Raw genomic sequence first — 20,799 nt, forward strand, 5'->3', positions numbered from 1 at the left:
AAGTGGGACATTTGATTGAGTGCCATTTGTCATGTTTTTTTTCCCCCCGCAGATGCCGTCAATAACCCCTACGAGCAGAGCCCTGCTCAGAAATGAACAATCACAGGACAATCTGTCTCCATCAAGAGCGCACGCATGCACACACACACACACACACACACACACACACACACACACACACACACACACACACACACACACACACACACACACACGCACGCACACACACACGGCCTGTCAACACTCGGAAACACCAGCTGCTCACTGTCACAACACTGTGCCTTTTTGTCATTCAATCTAACAACCCCCCCTCTTCTCTTTCTCTCTCCACTTCAGCATTGTTGCACTTGTAAACATGTGGCCGAGCCTACAGATCTTTTGTCTCTCTTTGAAAAGATGAAGACACTACAACTATAGTGTTTTTTCAACTTGCAACGGTTATAGAGTTAGAACTCAGGGACAAATATGAAGGGAGGATGGGGGAGTTTAGGAGTGATGGAGGAATAAGAGAGGGAAGAATGAAGGATGGGAGGGAGGGATGGAGTAATAGAGACTGATGTTCATATCTGATGCTTGAGCAGTCCCACAGGACCACAGAGGCATCCATACATGGACACAAAGCTGTGTACACGGTTACAGCTAGCCATACAATTGATACCAGTGCTGTCATAACAACCAGCCCAGGTGAAGATCTATATGTATCAATCTTCTAAAGATTCCGTAGAAGCACTTATTCGGCTTCAGTCACCAACCTCCCTTGAGCTTTTAATTTACAAAAGACTAAAGAGAGAGCTGACACTAGAACAGGAATATTTCTCCTGAGACGCACAGACAAATAATTAAAAGAGAATAGAAGCAACAGCCACAATGAGAGGGAGGAAAATATAGAAACACCCACTCTTAAACTATTTTTGTAATTTTCTCACTGCCCCTTCTGTGAGTGTATTTATTGCACACGCTCATGCACTCATGAGTAGGCGATGTTGAGACCGCGTTGGCTAGGATTTCTTGTTTCAGAGAGCAGCTGACCAGACAGTTGCTATCATTTACATTTAAGTCCTACGGTCCACTGAGACATGCCCACAGTTGTTAACCACAGAGCCTGTGCACAAACAGCCAATTGCACTTTATCTAAAACATGGCCAAAACACAGCGTCCTTGGGCCATTATGAGCATATTGTTAGAGGCAATCTGCATCTGCTAATGTTGGACCAGCAGGTCTATGAAGCTAATGTTACAGATGGCTATGCTGTACAGTAATGGGCTGTCAGAGGTTCACCCTTGCTTCGGAGAGAAGAAGTATCGTTGACGAGGGTTATATTTATAGTGAACAGCATGCACAACGTAATCATTCATCATCTATCATACAGAAACACAAACGTTGTGTTATTAAATCAGCAGGAGAGGAGATTCTGAAGCCAGATAAGCCCTCTGTGCTTCTGTATGTGCTTGCTTTAAAAAGGGTCAGTTCACCCTTATTACCTAAATAAACTCTTCTCCTTTATCCATCTAGCCAAACACAAAGTTTTGGTTTTATTTGCCCAAGTTTTGAGACATCTATTTTCGCAGCAATTTCTGCCTCCACCCTAAAAGCATTTAAGGTGAGTGGAATTGAATTTGTGTTGCTCACAGCATTTAAAGATTACACTGAGAAACCCTAAAGCAACTGCTCCTTTCCAGAAACAATATACTGGTTCCTCTGGATGATCCACAGACCGGCATCACTTATCACAGGGAGTACTTTGTCATTAGAAAGTAGCTGCAAGTGACAGTGATGGAATGTAACTAAGTACAATTCATTAAGTACAATTACGAGGCATTTATACTTAAGTATTTCAATTTTATGTTGCTTTCTACTTTACTACATTTCAGAGGGGAAATATCGCACTTCTTACTACATCCACTACATTTATTTGACAGCTCCAAAGTAAAATATATATATATTAAATATAAATAGATATGTTGCTATGAATATATGTATAGAACCTTTTACTGGAGTAAAAGATTTGCACACTTCCTCGCCACCACAAAGTAATTTCCATTCGCTTCATCTCATAAAGGGATATCTCACCTGGACAAATTAAACCAAAACTATCTGCATAACACCACTGGAGGTTTCCTTATTTAATTAAGTTATTTTGTTGTTTGCAATTTGGGTGAAGTAACACTATATTATGTGTGTGTACGTGCAATGGTGTATGCGTGTGTGGCTACTCATTCTTATCTTTCTATTATCTATTAGTCCTCAAGATAAGCCTGTTTTGGAATGGGGCCCGTGTCCTCAGTGTGTGGCCACCGACTGTGTCAGAGACCCATCCAAAGCACCCGTGGGGGTCTAATGTTGGGCTGTGGGGGATGGAACAAATACAAGAGGATCTGGGACGAGGGCATGGACTGAAATAAAACGCAAGGGAAACCAAATTAAATAGATGGTGCCGGGAGTCAAACGGAGAACACAGTCAGCGCCAAAACACAACGCTACTGCTCTGAGGAGAAAGTTCCATTTTCTCTTTACTCCTCCTCTATATTGACTGTGTCTGCCAATGCAGTTCTTCTACTGTACGTAGTAGATATTCATATGAACCAACACACTGTTCAAATCCTTTTCCTGAGCCCTGACAACTCCCTGAGAACTCAGCGCATTAATATTCACAGCTCCTCACATTTCTTAATGTAGTAAGGCCCCTGCAGTTTCTGATCTAGGGATCAGAGTTAAAGGTGCTTTTATTTGTGCTCATTTGAGCCTCTTAAATAAATTTGAGTCAATAATTAGCATGAGCCTTATTAAGACTGCTCTGACTAACCCAACACATTCAAACTGCATGAAGCAACTAGAGCAAATCTGTAAAGAAAAAAAAAATCAATTGATATTCTCTTCTACACACTTCTCCATATTTCATTTACATATCATTAACCTCCCTTCATTTCTCCTGGCATGTTGTTAAGATTTAAAGAGAAATCAGTGGGATAGCTTGTGCTTTGAGTTTGGCTTTCAATGTCTTTTTAAGATACTTTTAAGTATATAAAGAATGAAAAGGACATTCACGTGAGAATGTCTCCAAGCGTGTTTCTATGCAGCGTTTATCCCAAATCTATTTAATTACAATTCACAGTCAAATCATCAATCGCATGTATGAAAATGCAGCCTGGGCAGTTGATCGGATTGCTACTGCCTACATGAGATATGTGAGGCAACATGCTGGAGAGGAATGGAGGTTCAGGCATTTTCCGTTCGTGTAATTTTAGATAAAACCGTCTCCTCTCTCTTCCATCGTTTACGTTGGTGGAAATGTATCCTGTCAAAACACATGTTTCAAAGTCAGTCCTCTCTCTGACACCCTCTGATCTTAAGTTCTACGAATCTTCTGTGCTGTCGACAAAAGTTTGCTGTCGGGGAAAGATAAGGTTAGGTTCAGAGAAAGTCAGTCAAATCTTTGGACGTTATTCTGCTACGTATGTTCTCCCTCTACGCCACCGTCTATAAACACACACACACGAGCACGCACATGATCAAACAAAGTCCACACAAGGACGTGATAAAAGGCAGAAAAGTTACACAGAGACTTTGTTACCAACATCCTTTCCCCCCCACTGATCAGCTGGAGAGCCATGAATTGCAGTGGGAGGGGGGAAGAGATGTAAAGCAAGAGAGATTTGATTTGATTTGGAGGCGGACGGGCTGTGATATAGGACTCCCCCCGCCTCCAATCTTCCACAGCTGATAGAAAGCCAGACAGAGAAGAACTAGCAGCATTTCCACATTAGCATAGCAATTCCATACAAACAGAGGGGGGGGGTTTGGAATAAAGGTCAGCTGCACACAAGAAACCACAGTAGAGAGAGACAGGAGATATGAAAAAGTAGGGAGGAGCCCCTGAAAGAGATTTGGTTGGAGGGATAAAAACAAACACACTGATTTAAAGTAGCACGGGGGAAAGATGCAGCGGAGCTTTTTTAATGACTGCGGCGGCTAATATATGTAGGATCCAGACACAGACCGTTTTCATATTCCGCCGTCTGTAGATGCAACTTTAATTGAGATTTAAACGAGTAAACCTAAAAGGTCCATTTCAGTGCCCTTTATGACATACGCCATTCAGTTGATGATGTATGATCTATAAACCGGTGTTGATGCAGTTTTGGAAAGCATAACTAATGCTCGATAAACTCTTTTGAGACTCAAAGCTCGACTTAAACAGATGAGTCAGAGCGAAGGGCAGAAGAAGGTAGCTTCTAAACTAATGCAACCTTTAAATAAAGGAGAGATAAGACTTGGATCGCCTGAAGGGATGAAGGAGCGGAGTGGAGACGATGAAACACAAGAAGATGAATGTGAAATTCGGAGGCACCAGAGGACAGAAAGAATTAAGCAGAAGTGTTTAGAGGTGGGAGCTCTTGAAGTGGATTTAAAACTTCTGAAGTGGCTTCCCCCAGTGAATGAAGCAGAGAAATAAATTCTTGATATTTTGTCGTTGGCAAAGCACTATGGCGAGGAGTTATTAATTCATCTGACATTTTAATGAATATTCCACTTCATAACTATATATTCTTTATCTATACAATATATGCAGTTGCTGCCTCCGCGTTTATGTCTCATACCTCAGAAAAGCTTTTTCCAACACTGTGCCAATCTGCCTATCATTAGGCAGATCAGGTTATCAGCCCCTCAGATTCAATCTTCCCGCTGTCACAAATGTCACTGCCTCTGAGCAGAAATGTGTCCTATGATGATATATTGGTTGTTGAAATAAGATGAGGAAATGGATTTTAAATCAGTCCGCTGTGCCTCGTGGGGATGTGGTTCTGGCTTGACTTGAACATTTCTGAAATAGAGAAATGGAAAAATGTTCTGCATCTGGAGAAAGTGGGGCACAGTATGGGAGAACTGATTATCAATGCATTCAGATTATAAAAAGAAGAGATAATTGAGCGCACACCGGAAAAGGGGGGTGGTAGATATTGAAGCTCTGAATTGCAAATTCCTCCGTTTGAAAATTAAGTTAATTAAGAGAGTTAAGACAAACTTTAGGAACTGCCATCCCAAAACAGTTGACTCTGTTAGCCCCAACTTCTTTTCAGACAAGTAATATCTTATTAAAGTAGTGAAGCCGCCGAATGCTGCATATGTCATAACCGTTTTAAACGAAGCATCCTTTCAACAGAAAGCACCGCTGCATCTTTCTATGGAACATCTCCTGGCATAGAGGAGGCGAGAGACAGAGCAAGAGGAGGTGAGGGTTGAGTGGCAAGCAAATACCTTTCTTCTTTGCTGCATTTTGTACTGGCGTCAGGAATATCCAAGCTTTTACTGTACACTGATTTACTACAGTGAGACAGGAGACAAAGCGAGCAGAGCGTCAGTCTCTGTTTATGTTTGTCCACAACAATCTAGCCCTGCTGACCCCAGAGCCAGACTCGCTGTCAGACCTGCTCAGACACCACTGGGCTGACACACACACACACACACACACACTCTATTTGAAAATTGTATCGATTTTTTTAGCTTTTTCTCTTCACCTCCACGCGTACCTCTGTCCATGCTGTGTCATGTCGATAGCCCTCCTTGCCGGTACGGGCGAGCCTCCGTCTGTGACACTGAGGACCTCCATGGACTTCCTCTCTGGTCTCCTCTTGCCATGACGGTTCAACATGGGAGAGTCCACCCGCTTCTTTGGGGGATCTGTGAGAAAATAAAAATCGATTCAGGATCAACACAATGCACCCGACGTCTCTGCACGTTAATGCGGGTGTTTATACAGCAGTGTAGCTAGATTGCTTGCATATGTGTGTGAGTGTTTGAGCGATGTTCACAGTGACATTTTAACCACGAGTGAATAAGTAACAGTTTCCTCCAAGACATTGAACTAATGCCCACTGTATTGACTGTATCACATTTACTGAAGAGGGAGTCTATTCATCAAAATGTCGCTATCTCACAGCACACACACACACACACACACACACACACACACACACACACACACACACACACACACACACACACACACACACACACACACACACTCAAGTGGGGGACACATGTTAGCTGAATGGGGTGTAAGAGAAGAACCCTGGCAGTAGTCTAAGTAGAGCATCTCTATTTCTGCTCAAATTTTCTGTGGGTGGAAATCTGTGCTGCAAAATGGAAGAATACCTTTTTCTGATGAGTTAATATCTGAACCGAAGCAGTCGCGGCTGACAGTTTTTCAAACTTGGCCTCTTGACATCTTCTATTTCTGTTACAATATTGTATTGAGAAGTGTGTCTATATTCAATAAACAGAAAGCTTTCTTTCTACTGGAGAGCCAATCCACCGCTACTGGAGCTGATCCAATATTTTCTAAAGGAGGAAATCACTCCAGAATGGTTCAGGCACTAACAGCATTCTTCAGTTACATTCTTGAAGTACTTATTCTTGTATAAATTGGTTTGCTTTGTCTGGGTAAACTGTTGTGTATTAGATGAAGAGCTATTCAAAGTTTAAGACTAATCACATAGTAGTAATCTTCAGACATACTGTGTGCCGTACTGTGTTCACACATTTATTTCCACTTTCTCCTGCTTTGCTCTTTTCTCTCGTTGTTTGTGAATCATATTGTATTGTGCTACTTTCTTTATCTGCACTTCGCCTGAGCCTCACCAATCTCGTTGCGTGGGGGAAGGTTCTGGTCCTCCTGACTGGGGTACCTTTCCTTACGGTCCAGTAACAGGAAGTAGATCATCTTTTCTTGGTTGTCACTGAAAAAAAGGAGGCAAAAACAAGTCTACTGAGACATCTGGAGAATAAATTCAATGGTTTTAAAGTGTCATTAGAAATACAAACATGCGTTTAGATAACTGAAGCATCTGTAGACATACGTGCACCAGCGTATGTCTGCAAGAGCTCAAAACCAAGACGTTAAACTGCAAAAAAACCCTCACTATGATTAATGTCCTTTAATCTTTTTGGGTTCATTGTGAAACATCTACTAAATAGTTTCCGTCGTGAAAATAAAAGTTTGGTTTTACAGCTCATTAAGCCTTCATATAATATTCTGCATATATTTTTTAGGATATATCTCCATAGGCAGAGTCTGCTGGTAAGTCTATGAAAGTATCAAAACATTATGAGTCTGTCCTTTTCTTTCTCTGTAAATCAAGAAGCTTAATATATTTAGCCTCTAGGCCAATACTCTCTATGCAAAAGGCCCAGGGACTGGCCCTCCGTAATAAAGACAGATTGGAAAGCAGTAGGAGGCAAAGAGACAAGGACCTGCAACTTCAGCTAAAATGAACCAGGGGAAGGGAGATAGAGACCGATTTTCCTCCAGTACAGCACTATTATGGGATGCTCCCAGGAGAAAGGAAGCAAACGGAAGAGATGGAGAGAGGGGAAAGTGATAGAGTAATACTCGTTCAGTATTAAATTAAAGAGGTAGGGCAAATGTAAAATAGAGGGAAAGGAAATAAAAAAGCAAAGCAAAATGAAACGGCAACATCTGTATGCCCATATTAATAAAAAAAGTGTATTAAAAACTGCAGGGTGAATATTCTCAGCATAAATGCATATTCACAGGAGCAAAAACACAAACACGACGTGTCGCTGAGACAAAAACGTTAGCAGCAGAACATAAACAATGTGACCCAGGGGCTTGTTCCTGGTGCAAGCCAGGATCAGTCTGAGGGGAATGAATCCAGTGGCAAGCGATGTAAGTGCTGTGTGATAACAGTTAAGTGATCTACAGCCTGTGACATCTAAAGTGACAGCCTTCACAGGATTTTATAAGAGCTGGGGAAAAATCAAGGCCGTCTGTGCACACGGGCAGCAACACCCCCATCCTTCCATGGCAGTGCCATCCTCTATTCTCCATGTATTTAGCTTCAACACACACCGTTTCACATTTTTCCCCCCTATCCTCTATTTTTATCTCGTCACTCACACCTTTTCATTACGAACCACACCACTTCTTCACTCCGGTTCTTTCCCATCCCTCCCTTTTGCCCATCCATTCACTCACTCATCCGAGAGCAGGTCTTTCAGTAGTTTGTTTTTGTCTCTGAAGCAGCCCAGGGAGTGCATGCTGTCCAGTACGTCTGGGTCGATGTCGTCTGCAGAGGGCAGGCTGCGGATAGTCACCTTCCTGGGCAGAGGCTGCTCTGGCTCTGGTTCGTTCTTCCCCCCACTGGGAATGCAAAGAAATAACAACACAAATAATGACACTGTCAGACATTTTGAAAACATTTTCATGTAGCTTACATAGCTATTAGAGACGATGTACATCTCACTTTGCAGATTTACAGATATAATAGGTATGTGCGTAAACAGTTGCCAATTGGTTGGAAATTTGCCTCATCGTGACGCTGGTTCACATAATCAAACTTTCATAGTATTTTCCCCAGGTTTAGTCATTCTGCATGCTCAGAGGTTGAACAGGGGTCATCAGGCTCGCCACGACGCAGACAAACCGCTGAGTCATGCTGGTAAGTTTTGCAGTCTCCCTCTCTCCTCTTGGCTTGTTTTCCAAAACTTGGTTTATTTATTATCCCCTACTTCTTTCCAGACACTCTCCTAGTTATGTCACTTCTCTCTGTCTAGTTTTTGTCTTTCTGTGTCAAGAGAGTGCACAAGCAGGACTTAATATTTGGGTGATTTAGAGGATTTCTGTAACATATATATATATATATATATGTTACAGAAATCCTATATATATATATATATATTTATGCTAATCTGAATTTTCCCTCCTCTGGTGGGACCAGTGAAGCGTGCGCCCCATTCGCAGCTATTAAAATCACCTCCATCTTTCTATATGCTGTGAACTGTATCCAAAGTCCCACACAACCCCCACCCCTGTTTCACTATGTGACATTTTGTGGTGGGGGGTAGTGAGGAAAATAATAATATTGTTCTCATATGACATGTGCCTAACGTGTCGCCCACTTAAAACTACACTCAGTTGCCAGTTTCTTAAGTCCACCTTGCTAAAAAACATACGCAGTCTACTACAATACTACAACAGCCCTGCAATAAACTGGATGTACAGGGCGGTGTTATTAGATTGCAGTAATTTTAGCTAAGTGTACCGAATCACCTGAGTGCATGTTTGTCCACTGGCCATCAATAGTTTAGTTTAGTTAGAGTTTGGCCTGGCGCTGTCCTTTCAGCACCACACCTCTGCTCAGCTGCTCTGCTCACATTGTTAGGAAGCTGACCAACTTATAAAACTAATTAACAAACAATGTGTGTGGATGGCCTTATTTGAGTTTGAAAAAAAGGTTGTAGTTTGTGTGATTTGTAAAGATATGCTGCACATATTTCATTTGGTTTCAAACCCACAGTCATGTTTGAAAGAGAAGAATCTCATTCATTCATTCAGTCAGTCAGGCAACTTCCTCACTGACAAAACTCACATTACATTAGTCTTCTCTCGGAGCTCTTCTCTTGTCTCCTCTTGTTTCTTTTATCAGTCTCGCTGTCTGTTTGCATGATCTTTCAGTGCACGACAGAAACCATAACTCAATCCCTTTCCAGGACTCACAACCTCCTGCCATGGCTCATTTTTGCTATTGCTGTATTTTTTTTTTTTAGCTTTTAAATGACTTGTTCAGCTACTTCAAACATCAATTAGTGTTCTGGTACTTAAAAACACATTTATTCATCCATTATAAAACCCTTGTGAATGAACTCTGACGTCATTTATAATGACATGTGGCTTAAATGTTCTCACAAGATTTATGTCGGCTTAAAAAGGTTGGTGCATTGTTATGAAAATTAAACGAAGGGTACACTGAGGTTAGGTGGGTTCATCCTGCATCACATCCCTGCTTGTTCCCTCTCTGCTCCCTGTTCAGTTGACCATATGCTGCACGTCCTCTTTCACGCACTACCAATTTACCCCCACATACCCCGAGAGTGGAGTCATGCACTGCTCAAATGTACTCCCGTGTACAGGGCTGAAAATCAAAGCCATTTATCATGCGTTGGCTCCCCTCAGGTCTACAACCTCTGCTGGATAGGCTAAGAGAGGAGAAGAGTGGAGGGTGTACAAAGGAAGGAAAGACAGAGTACTTACATGTACCATGTGTGCTTCTGGATCTGTTCTAACTGTAAAAGACAATCAGAAGAAACAGCAGGTCAATACACACGTACTGTGATGCATTCATTTCATCACTTTGTATACGAACATAATAATTAAAAGGCAACAGAATCATTGAAGAATAAAAGTGAAGTCAAAGAACATACAATAATTTGCCAGTGCAGAGAAACACTTGGAGCTGAATGGCTTCAGTAAACCCTGCACTTAGTGGCTTAATGGAAACACAATAGGACAATAGGGCGAGAGTGAATGGTGGAAGTAAATAATGAGGCCTTCAAATATTAATACTGCCAATGGGAAAATCTTATTGAGAAAAAGAGCGAGACCCAGAGAGGCGCAGTAAGAGTATGAGAGAGAGGTGATGCCACTGAGCAATAAACAGAATATTATCTCCCTCACACACACTGTTGACCCTGCCAAGCCCTCCGGTCTAAAGGGAATATCCCATTCTCTTCCCATCTCTCTTACTCACACAAACACTCGCTCTCTCAATACCACTCTTGTCATCACACTTTTAATGTGGTCACTTGTGTCACCAACACTGTCAACACGGTATTTTGCCAACAAAAGGAAAAGAGTGAAACAGTGAGCAAAAGGGCAACAAAAGGGAGATGTCTGTTAGAATGACTTCGCAGTGTTTCAACTGCCCACAGAGGTAAACAGTATCAATGTCACTGTCTGGACTTTGTAATGTGCTCATGCTGTTGTTGTGGAACCACAGGAGATACACATAGCAGCTCTAATTACTGTCACTTATTCAGAGGCATAGTTCTTGGGTATGTGTCTCCATCAATGTCTTAATGTTTCCTCCATCCCAGAGGATTTATCTCTGTGCTTCAGCACTGATGAATGCCTTCATGTGATATTAGTGCAGTCACAGAGCAGGCCAGGCTGTGGTAACTGACTCTAAGTGATTCTTGTCTGCTCCCCACAGAGGTCATGGTATTGATAGAGACACCCTGCTTGTCAGATACAGGCCAGTGGGTGACCTACTCCTACTCCCACTTTTATTGAAGGCCTAGAGGCAAGAGCCTGATATCACACGCAGAGTTGAAAGTGATGGGGTTTGAAATGTGGTAACACATCAATCAGTCTCTAAATGTGACAGTACCAATTCCAGCTGCTTTCATTCAGGCAATGCTGCTGTAATAGTGGTTTGGCTAGGTGTGAGTATGAGCGTGTGCGTTCAGGTATGTTCAGGTAAATTATTTATGCAGCTCCGGGAGCTACATAAATAATGTTTCGTGCAACGTGTATGCAGGTCTGCGTGTGTATGCATGTTTCAATCATGTGGCAGTTTAATAGGACAGATTGTAGATTTGATAGATGGCACACACTACGGCCCCTCAAACTGATTCGTGTTTTACTTGTGGTCTGATAACAATGACTGTCTCTGCAGCCTCCGACTCTGGTGGAATTCACACGATTTACTAGGATGTCATCTCTCAGTGAAACACAAAAACACACACACACACACTTCCTTTATTTTCACTCCACCAACCACATCACTTCATCTGTGCAGTCCCCATGAATGCATTCGCCTATATGTCTGTGATTAACTGCTCTTTAATAGTATAAGTTAGCCAATACTCTTCATTAGTCACGGATCAAGAGGATGAAGATAATCCAAGGGTGTCTGTGTTCATTTCAATATTGAAGATGAGATGACTGTGTTGAGGTGGCTGGCCTGGTTGTCTCCAGGGCCCTGACTACACAGACAGGAAATGAAGAGAAAGGCTTTTATTGGGCTAAGCCCCTTAAGCCAGGCTACGTGCCCTCCCTCTCAACACTCTGAGGGGCCTTGGCTTTGTGTGTATCTACTGGCAAAATGTAATTAACAGGAGGTGACAATAGATATGCTGAAACACAGCCAGTAGTTATGGTCTGATTACCCTATCGATTTGATTCAACAAACTACATTCAACATCATTATGAAAAATAATCCCTCGCGAAAGAATGACATGTTCCGTTATGATGTCATTCCCTCTCGTCTGTGACTGGGCGGTCACCACGAAACTCCAAGAACACTGAATCTAACGGGGCTATTTGACATTCTGTGAGGTTGCAACACATCCCCAGAGCTCAGTTTGGAGCCGTTGTGCACGAGAGGGGGGCCGGAGAGGGAGCATATTCTCTCCCAGCAGCTCGGTCAGTGTGTGTAACCCTTTGTCGAGGACAGCGCCGGAGGCTGCTGGACATGTCTGTGGGATCTCAGGGTGACCTGTCCTCGTCAGACAGAGAGAACAGAAAAATAAATCATACAGTGTACATACAGCATACCAAAGAGGTAGGGTCTTTCAAGTTCATATTTCCACAGAGCTGCTTATCTGCTGGGCCTTAAGGCTGTCAACGTTCACGCAAATGAGCATTTCTTTCTTTGTAGCTTTCTAAAAAGCTCTTCTTTTCTGGTTTCTTTCACATTTCTGTTATGTTAAGTCATTCTGACACTGGGAAAGATAGCTGAGGCACAGGGAAATGGAGCATCAGCATCCACTTAACGGATGTGTCACTACATTTGCTTACAGGCAAGTACATGAAAACAGTTTTGTTTGTTGCATTGATTCACAAAGACACCTGCAGAGAGTGTGCATAAGGTATGTGGGTGAACATATGGGGTTATATGTGTGTGTGTGTGTGTGTGTGTGTGTGTGTGTGTGTGTGTGTGTGTGTGTGTGTGTGTGTGTGTGTGTGCTAATACACAGAAACTTGTGAGAGTCTGTATCTCTGCGCGTCGTCTGAATGTGAAATGCTGGACAAGAACAAAGGGCAGAACCATCTCCGTGTAAAGTCTGTACTTTTTGAGATCTCTGGTCACTTTCATTATTTACATTTCCTGTTGTCCACCTCTCTCTCCCGCTCACCCCGACTCTCTGCCCTTTACATCCCTCTGTTCTATCCTCCAGCCAGCTTGCCAAGGTGATCAGTTGCTGTGTAGAAAGAGACTGGCATTGTGATGAGTACACTAAACAGTGCAGAGGGAGAGCACACAAACAGCAGTCCTCTCCTGAATTCACATCCTGCACTTGAGGAAGAACTCAAACAGAATGGGGGATGAGGCGAGGCAAATGCTTTTGGAACACAGGGGAGGAAAGAAGAAACAAAGTAAAAGACAATGGTTGGATAGGCAGCGAGTTGATATTAGCCACTTTAGTTTGAATGCGTATCTCTGCCATGTTGCTTTCTCCTTGGAGCATTACAAGTTTTCCCAGCTTGCTCGGAATCTGCAAAAAAAATTATCCTCTCTCAACAAAGACGGGATGTGTCTTTTTCTTTTTTTTCCTCCATGAACGCTGTCTCAAATATCGTCTAAATGTGTTTTGTTGATTCTACAACATCATTAGTACACTCTAGCCGTAGACTATGAATATGAAATATTCAATGCAGATTTAATTCAGGTCTGGGAATGTATGAATTATGCATAACGAGGTGCAAAGTGCTTCATGTAGTACTAAAACACATTGTACATACTGCATAAGATAATATTCTGCAGAGATTCATGTTACCTAAATATTTGTGTGCTAACATGGGTGTGAAGGCAGTACATACACACCCTGAGATATATCTGTGATAATTACACCCACAGCCACATGGTTGTCAATCACAAGAAGGTGTAATGTTCCGTCTGAAAGCATTAATACATAGTTACCTCCCCTTTAATTGTCGTAGCAGCCTCCACTCTTTTGGGAAAACTGTCAGTTTTTGCTCCCATTTAGCCAGGTCAAGTTCGTCAACACCAATCTGACTGTTGCCCCAGAGGTGAAAGCTATTGTCTTAAATATAATTCCATGTTGTAGCACAAATATTTTCCTCAATTGAACTAAGGGGGGCAAGCTCAAAGCATGAAAAACAGCCCGAGACCAAAAGCACACAAAGGTATGTGTACATAATCATAAGAGCGTGTCATCATCCAGTTGAACTGACCGTTAGTCTTTTGGTGGCATCCACTTCAATCATGCCGCGGAGGAGGTTCTGACAATCTGGAGGGATGAAGTGTGGCATGTGAAACACTCCTAGCTTCACCTTCTCGAGAAGATTCCTCAGGTTGTCGTCATCAAATGGCAGGGCGCCCTGGAGAGACATGCGGACAAGAGTCAGAACAGGAAAAATAAATAGTGAAGATGTAGGAATGAAAGTAGGGAAGAAACAGTTTCCTCTTATTTTACTGGCAGCAGTAGAACAAAAAATAAGCCATCACCCGATCGAGGGCAGAAAATAAAATAATATATAAAGACTAACAAGGCTCTCCACAAGAAACAAAACCACATTTTTGAGTCTAAATCCTGCACAATTTAAAGAACAGGCTCACTTTCTCAACTTGTTCAGCTCTCCAATTAGAGCATTCTGCCCTCAGCCACGATGCAAAAATAAATAATAAACAGCGGTAAGCTGAAAACGGGGCTTTTCTAATAATTACCCAGCTTTCTCATTTACCTCGTTCATTTAGCATTTTCTCATCAGAGTAATTTATCAGAGCGAGCTGACACCTCACAGATGTGGCTGTTTGATGAATGACAACCTCCAACACAAGACAAGATGGAGGGGGAGAGAAAGAGGAAAAGGGTGAGAAAGACAGAAAGAAAGGCTGAGAAATGAAGAGAGGTAGAGGGGGGAGGGGGGGGGGAAGGGAGGCAGGCTTGTGTAACAGATGATCTGAGCGCAGCCTAACTGCTGGGGACGATGCACGTCTCCCACAATCAGACAAATGGTTATCTCGCAGCCAGACGACAGGACGTAACAAGAGGAAAACAATATGAGTCAAACAGCGTCGGGTAGAAACTTTTGTTTGGAGCGAGAAAACTACGGTCACGATGGAGACAATGGTAAACAACATCAGGTTTACGCAACACAAGAGTACAAGGGAAACTGTCCTTAACACAAACACACACACACACACACACACACACACACACACACACACACACACACACACACACACACACACACACACACACACACACACACACACACACACACACACACATGAGACAGAAAGAGACTGAGTGAGGGAGAAAGAGGCGAAAAACCAAGACAAATACACAGGGCCTGTGGCCAAAAGCCGCCATGTCAGCGTTGGTATTTATTTTGGGTTCTCTTCTTTCAATTTGGTTGTATGAATTATTCAGGGAGCAGGAGTGTGTAGGAACTACAGTACAGCTGTTGATGAAACAAAGCTTCAGGGCTGCATGGCTGGGGAACCACAGTTATAATGTAACTGGAGAATAGACCTGATTATAGATACAGCGTTGTGTGTGGATACCGGATAATGAATAAAAAGATGCCTCTATTCTCTGATCTTCTGTTGCGCAAGAGTTTCAGCTTGAGGGTGTTTCTGCGATGTTTCTGTTTGAGGCTCCGTGTCGACTCACACCATCTTCTCATTCCATTAAGGTCGACCTCGAGTCAACAGCATGAGTGCAAAGTTGTGAATGTTCGGTCAAAACGCTTGCTTTCTACTTTTGATCCATTACAGCTGGTAGAACGGCTGGACATACTGTGAGGCTATGAAGGGGAGGCAACACTTAATGGTTAAATTGTGTTATGCCATATTTCTGTGGAGAATTTCATACTGTATGTCAGTCCAATCAGCATCAGTTAGTAAAGAACGAGCTGACACTCACCACCAACAGGGCAAAAAGAATGACCCCACAGCTCCAGACGTCTGCTTTCCTCCCGTCATACTTCTCTCCCTGAGGACGAGAGAGTGTTTGTTAGCGGGTTAGAGTGTTAGGGACTATGAAAAAGAAGTAAAATAAAAAAGAAGAATCAGTAACTCACCCTGATGACCTCTGGACAGGCGTAGTGTGGAGATCTGTTGGGAAAACAGAAAAGAAACAGTGAATGAATTGAGGAAGTAACATGAAGAAAGTAGTCGTAGGTTATTTGTACCGCAAAGTATGTCGGGGTTATACAATCATGTCACAACAAACGTTAAACAGTTATACCCCACTGTATGAAAATGTGAAAACAACAATTTAGACAGATAATAAATGTCTCAAGTGAGTATAGATCAAGATGTGCAATGGGAGTTTAGACATCCTGAGGGTGTTTGGATGTCCTCCTGCTTGCTCACTCAAGGGCATCCTCTCACAGCAGACAGTGAACAGACCCACTAATCTTTACTGCACCTGGATGGGCTGACAGTAAACCCAATGACTAGATTGACACATCAATATCGTATGAAGATTTATAGAGCTACCTCGCAACGGCTGCTCCATAAGCCACTAGTTATGAGAGGCTGTGGAGTGACTTATTATTCTATATATATTCATACACAGTGGCACTGTTTGAGATTGACAAATTCAGTCCATTGAAATAAAAAAAGGGGAAATAATATGTGGTTTTCATCAATCCAAAATCAAATAACCCTTTAGCTACAGGATGTTTCTCTGCTTCTCTGATTCTGGGTAGAGCTCTGCTCTCTTTTTCGACATGCAAATCAGGCACCTGTCTCCCCAAACCTCTCAGCCTGATGATGTGTCCTCCCGCCTCCCGTTCAGTCTAATCTAACGCCAGGATATTTTGCTCTAATGAGAGACTATCTGAAATCTGTAAACATGGTGCCCATTAGCTGGACTGTTGTCTTGTGTACTCATGAATACCTGCCTTGACGGCGCAGCTTCCTCTGGCTGTCAAAATACTGGCCGATAGCAAACACTGCCGCCATGTCAACGGGGAAGCTCAAACACAACGAGCCTATGCAAATACGGCCCCCCTGATTGCATGTGTCATAGTGCATTATGCAGATGAGCAAGGAATAAAAGTAAAAAGAAAAAACATGCCTGAGATTTGCACTAGTTAAGCCTTGCGAGTGCCACCGCACACGAGCCACAGCTGGAGCCAGCGTGAATATAAACTAATTATTTGCAGGGGCTTAAGGTGGCAAACAAAGGGTGAAGGTACAGACTGGAACACAAGGTGAATCCTAATTTGTCAATATTAGAACACACACATGTTAGTAATATCAAGTACTTTACAGTATATGCTTGGAAGAGCTCATTTCTCTTCTACTCTGACTCATAATGACAAGGCTTACTTTCTATATGTGTCCACATACGTCAGCTTTTAAACTTTTCTAATCCTACAACACTCCATACTTTTAATCTCTTCTCTGTGGGACTCTTTAACACTACCGAAGTCATGTGGCGCAGGATCGATGAGTATTCATGACGCTTCTTTCCTGTTGTGCTGTATCTGCATGTAATGACCTAATTTAATTGGAGGTGTAAATAAAGTTCATTTAAATGTATTGTTGCTCACCACATTAAAATTCGAGCAACATGGTGTCCAATACATCATGAAATTTATATCATGATAAAAATCCCTTGCTGCTGCTCCCAGAAATTCATATTGTAGAGCGGGAAACTGAAGCTAAATAGAGAACTGTAAGAGACACTTCCCTCTGACCGCAGGGAAAAATGCAGTCTTTTGAAAAACAGTCTTTTCTTGCTCATTGACTCTTTCGACCTAACATCATATAAATGACGTTATCAGACAGAACATCGGCATTCTGAGGGCAGCACATAGCAGTACAGTGGGACCGAACTCTGCCGTGGTTTGCATAACGACAGAAAACGCATTTGGTTAAGGACCTGAGATTGTCCTCAAGCAGAGAGCTGAAGTGGGGAAACAAAGATGATAAAGATGCATGAAAAGCTGTCTTCATCTACACTGAAGGGCTCATCAGTGTCAGAGTGTTTGCAGAGAGATGTCTAGACCAAAAAAGTATTCATAAATTACCATAAGATAACCATGTACCTTATTGAATACAGTACGCTGCCTGTCCTGCAGTTTACAAGCAGAGTATCATGAGCTTAGGAGATACGAGTGCCTTTGAAGCAGTTAAAGAGCAGCGTGGGTCTGCAATATTGAGGAGACACTGAGACATGAGGCTCATCTTTATGAAAATGCATCTTTTCAAACCAAATTTGTGCGACTCCTCGCTGCTTACAAGATCATTTCCTTTCATCAATCAAAGCAACAGCACTAAATAAACAGCAAGCACTGATGAACTCGCAGGCAGAGAGAGCTTGTACGTGCGTTCCTGGATACATATTTGTATGCGCTTGTCAATGCCTCTGCTCGTCTATACGTGCGCATGCCTGCATGTATTTATGTATGTGCTGTGAGGCTCTCCTCACTCTACCTGGGGCGAGTCTCATCTTCACTCAGCTCCATTACCCGTGGCAAATGGAATACATTTGTGTCAGACTGCTGCATGGTGAGAGGGGGCCAGATAAATGTGTTTAATTAAAAACTGTCATATCTACACTTAGAGTTGGGACAGTCAGAATAGCATGAATAATCAATAACCACACACACAGTGTATGGCACATTCACATGTATTAGGCAACACACACAAAAAGAGCAGCATGCAGCGATGGAGCCGAGAGTGGAACAAAAACTGAACTACTTCTCTTAGCTGTGTGTGGGAGTATGGGAGTCTGTGTATGTGTAAGACAGCTCTGTGTTCTCACCAGCAACAAGTACCTTTCACTTTGTAAATGTATGTGGGGGACTAAGCAGATGTACTGCACCTGGATAGAATTGCAGCATTGCTCAGAGTGGAAGCAGAATGCAATCACACATGCATATGGTTCATCTACAGTGGGACTGCTCTATTATGGCAAAAATCATAATCACGATTACTCATCGATTTTTGGAAGCATCATGCATTAACTAAATGTTTTCATTATTGTTTTTTAAACAGTGGATTTTCCTAATCTGTAAATAAAAAATAAAATAAAAATAATAAATAAGTATAATTCAACTGAAAAAAATATAAATTAGATTAATAAAATAAATAATATGTATATACATTTAAATACAAAATATTAACTATATTACCTACTGAACACTACTAAACACAAACATTTTATATATAAATATAAAATAATATATAAATAAATATGTCTTTGTGTACTGCCACAACCTACTGAAAACTTATCAACACATATTATACATTATGGTGAACTATATTCAACATATTCCCTTCAGTAAATCAGCAAAAACGGGCAAAAGTGCACCTGCTGTAAAGGAAATGAAGGGTGCACTTAATTTATACCTTAAACACAAACGAGAGCATCATTTTTTAAACGAAATGTGGCACAATAATAGTTTTATCTGGATTATTTTTGCTTTAATAATATTTTTTCATAATTGGAAGCAAAAATTGTAATTGAAAATAAAATAAAATGAATCACCCAGCCTTGGTCTACAGGACACTGCAAAAAGCTGAGTAAGAGCGGTCACATTCTGCGGCCTTTCGAGGGAAAGGAAACACTTCAGTGTGGTCATCACAGCTGCAGAATGACTCAATCTTGCACATTTTACTTGCAGATAGCAAACTGCTCTCAGTTGGCTTGATATCTAATGATGAGTCATACGAGCTTAGGCACTGTGCTACTTCTGGAAACATTATGCAACAGTTTCAACTGCATGCTTGTGTGTGTGCATGCACATGCTCAAATGTGCGTGTGTGCATTATAGAGAGGGAGTCAGAGACACAGAGACAAGCAAACAAGCAGAGGACAAAGGGTCCTAGAGGTCAGAGATGAACTAAGCCTTGCCAGCGTGGTGTGCGCATGTATGTTTGCGGAATTGCGTGTATGCAAGTGCGTGTAATTTCAGTTCAGCTGATTTGGAAGTATAATCGGGACAGAATCGGGTCTGAGTTGGGGACAGATGTCATAAGGGCCTCTCTCTATCTACCAGCCCTGCACGCAGTGTCATGTTTAACCACAGAGCGAAGATTCTCAGTAAGACATCCAGATCACAAAAAAACAATACCCTTACTCTACATCCACTGGACCATCTCATACCACCACAGCATGTGTCGTTCTCACTGAACACATATTTTTCTACAGATGACACGCATCAATATGTAACCCTCTCCTTTATTTTATGCTCCAAATCGATTTTCTTTTTCTTGTGTGTCTAGTGAAGCATAATCTTCACAGGAAGCTATATCGATCATAAAATCTACTACGTTGCATATGTGCTTTAACTTGTGAACTATCCCTACTAAGAATGACGAAAGCCACAAGTTCCACTCGCTGAGCAATCCGGTTTCATTTCGGGCGTACAAGGCTTCATTAGGTGGGGGAAATAAAACAAAGCATTGGCTGTGCGTACATGTTGACACCTAATTTCCAGAAACTCAACCACCTTCTGTGCAGCAGTGAAATCTTTCTGTGAAACCAACCTTCCCCCACTGACTTCTTTTATTGACAATTGTGACCCTGTGCACTTTTCACCATGCTTCAGGGTTAAATAAAAACACTCCCACAATATGGACCATACTTGAAAGACTTTGAAAGTGACTTTTCCTGCAAGCAAATTCATTGCGGTCGTTGTGGTATTGATGGGCCTGGCGTGGTCGTGAATGCCGGATCATAAAACTCTGCTTCAAATATGAGGAGATGGAGAGCAGTAATCTGTGGCCGTGGCCCTGGACCTGCTCACAGCCAGGTAGCACACTCTGTGAGAGACACCGACCGTTTCTCTTCGAGAGATCAACACTGCACGAAAACACAGGCTTTGAGAATACGGCACCTCGCAGAGGGCTTGATAGCTCCACTCATCATTCTCTGTTGCTTCTCCACTCTCCTCTCCGTTGCATACCGGCAACTCCATGCGCCCTCCAACTATGACCTATTTTTATTTACAGAGGATGTGACAGACATTGTATTAGAGAGCATGCATCGCGATGATTTCTACATTACTT

At 42.2% G+C, this 20,799-nt stretch overlaps 1 protein-coding gene across 10 annotated transcripts in view; it reads right to left on the reverse strand.

Annotated features, from left to right (window-relative positions):
* brsk2a (BR serine/threonine kinase 2a) overlaps nucleotides 1-20,799 on the reverse strand; it is a 158,376-nt gene that overhangs the window by 11,925 nt on the left and 125,652 nt on the right. For 6 of the 10 annotated variants that reach the window (XM_029434270.1, XM_029434267.1, XM_029434262.1 and 3 more), the window contains 8 exons: nucleotides 15,852-15,885; nucleotides 15,695-15,763; nucleotides 13,998-14,144; nucleotides 10,053-10,084; nucleotides 7,998-8,162; nucleotides 6,641-6,738; nucleotides 5,530-5,680; nucleotides 5,258-5,323 (listed from right to left, as the gene is read on the reverse strand). In XM_029434270.1, the coding sequence (XP_029290130.1) occupies nucleotides 5,258-5,323; nucleotides 5,530-5,680; nucleotides 6,641-6,738; nucleotides 7,998-8,162; nucleotides 10,053-10,084; nucleotides 13,998-14,144; nucleotides 15,695-15,763; nucleotides 15,852-15,885 (762 nt within the window). Of the gene's footprint in view, nucleotides 1-5,257; nucleotides 5,324-5,517; nucleotides 5,681-6,640; nucleotides 6,739-7,997; nucleotides 8,163-10,052; nucleotides 10,085-13,997; nucleotides 14,145-15,694; nucleotides 15,764-15,851; nucleotides 15,886-20,799 lie in introns of all 10 variants that reach the window. The other 4 variants (XM_029434269.1, XM_029434266.1, XM_029434268.1 and 1 more) reach the window with 2 other exon arrangements.

The sequence above is a fragment of the Cottoperca gobio genome, chromosome 6 (genome assembly GCF_900634415.1).
Source record: "Cottoperca gobio chromosome 6, fCotGob3.1, whole genome shotgun sequence".
Lineage (NCBI taxonomy): Eukaryota > Metazoa > Chordata > Actinopteri > Perciformes > Bovichtidae > Cottoperca > Cottoperca gobio.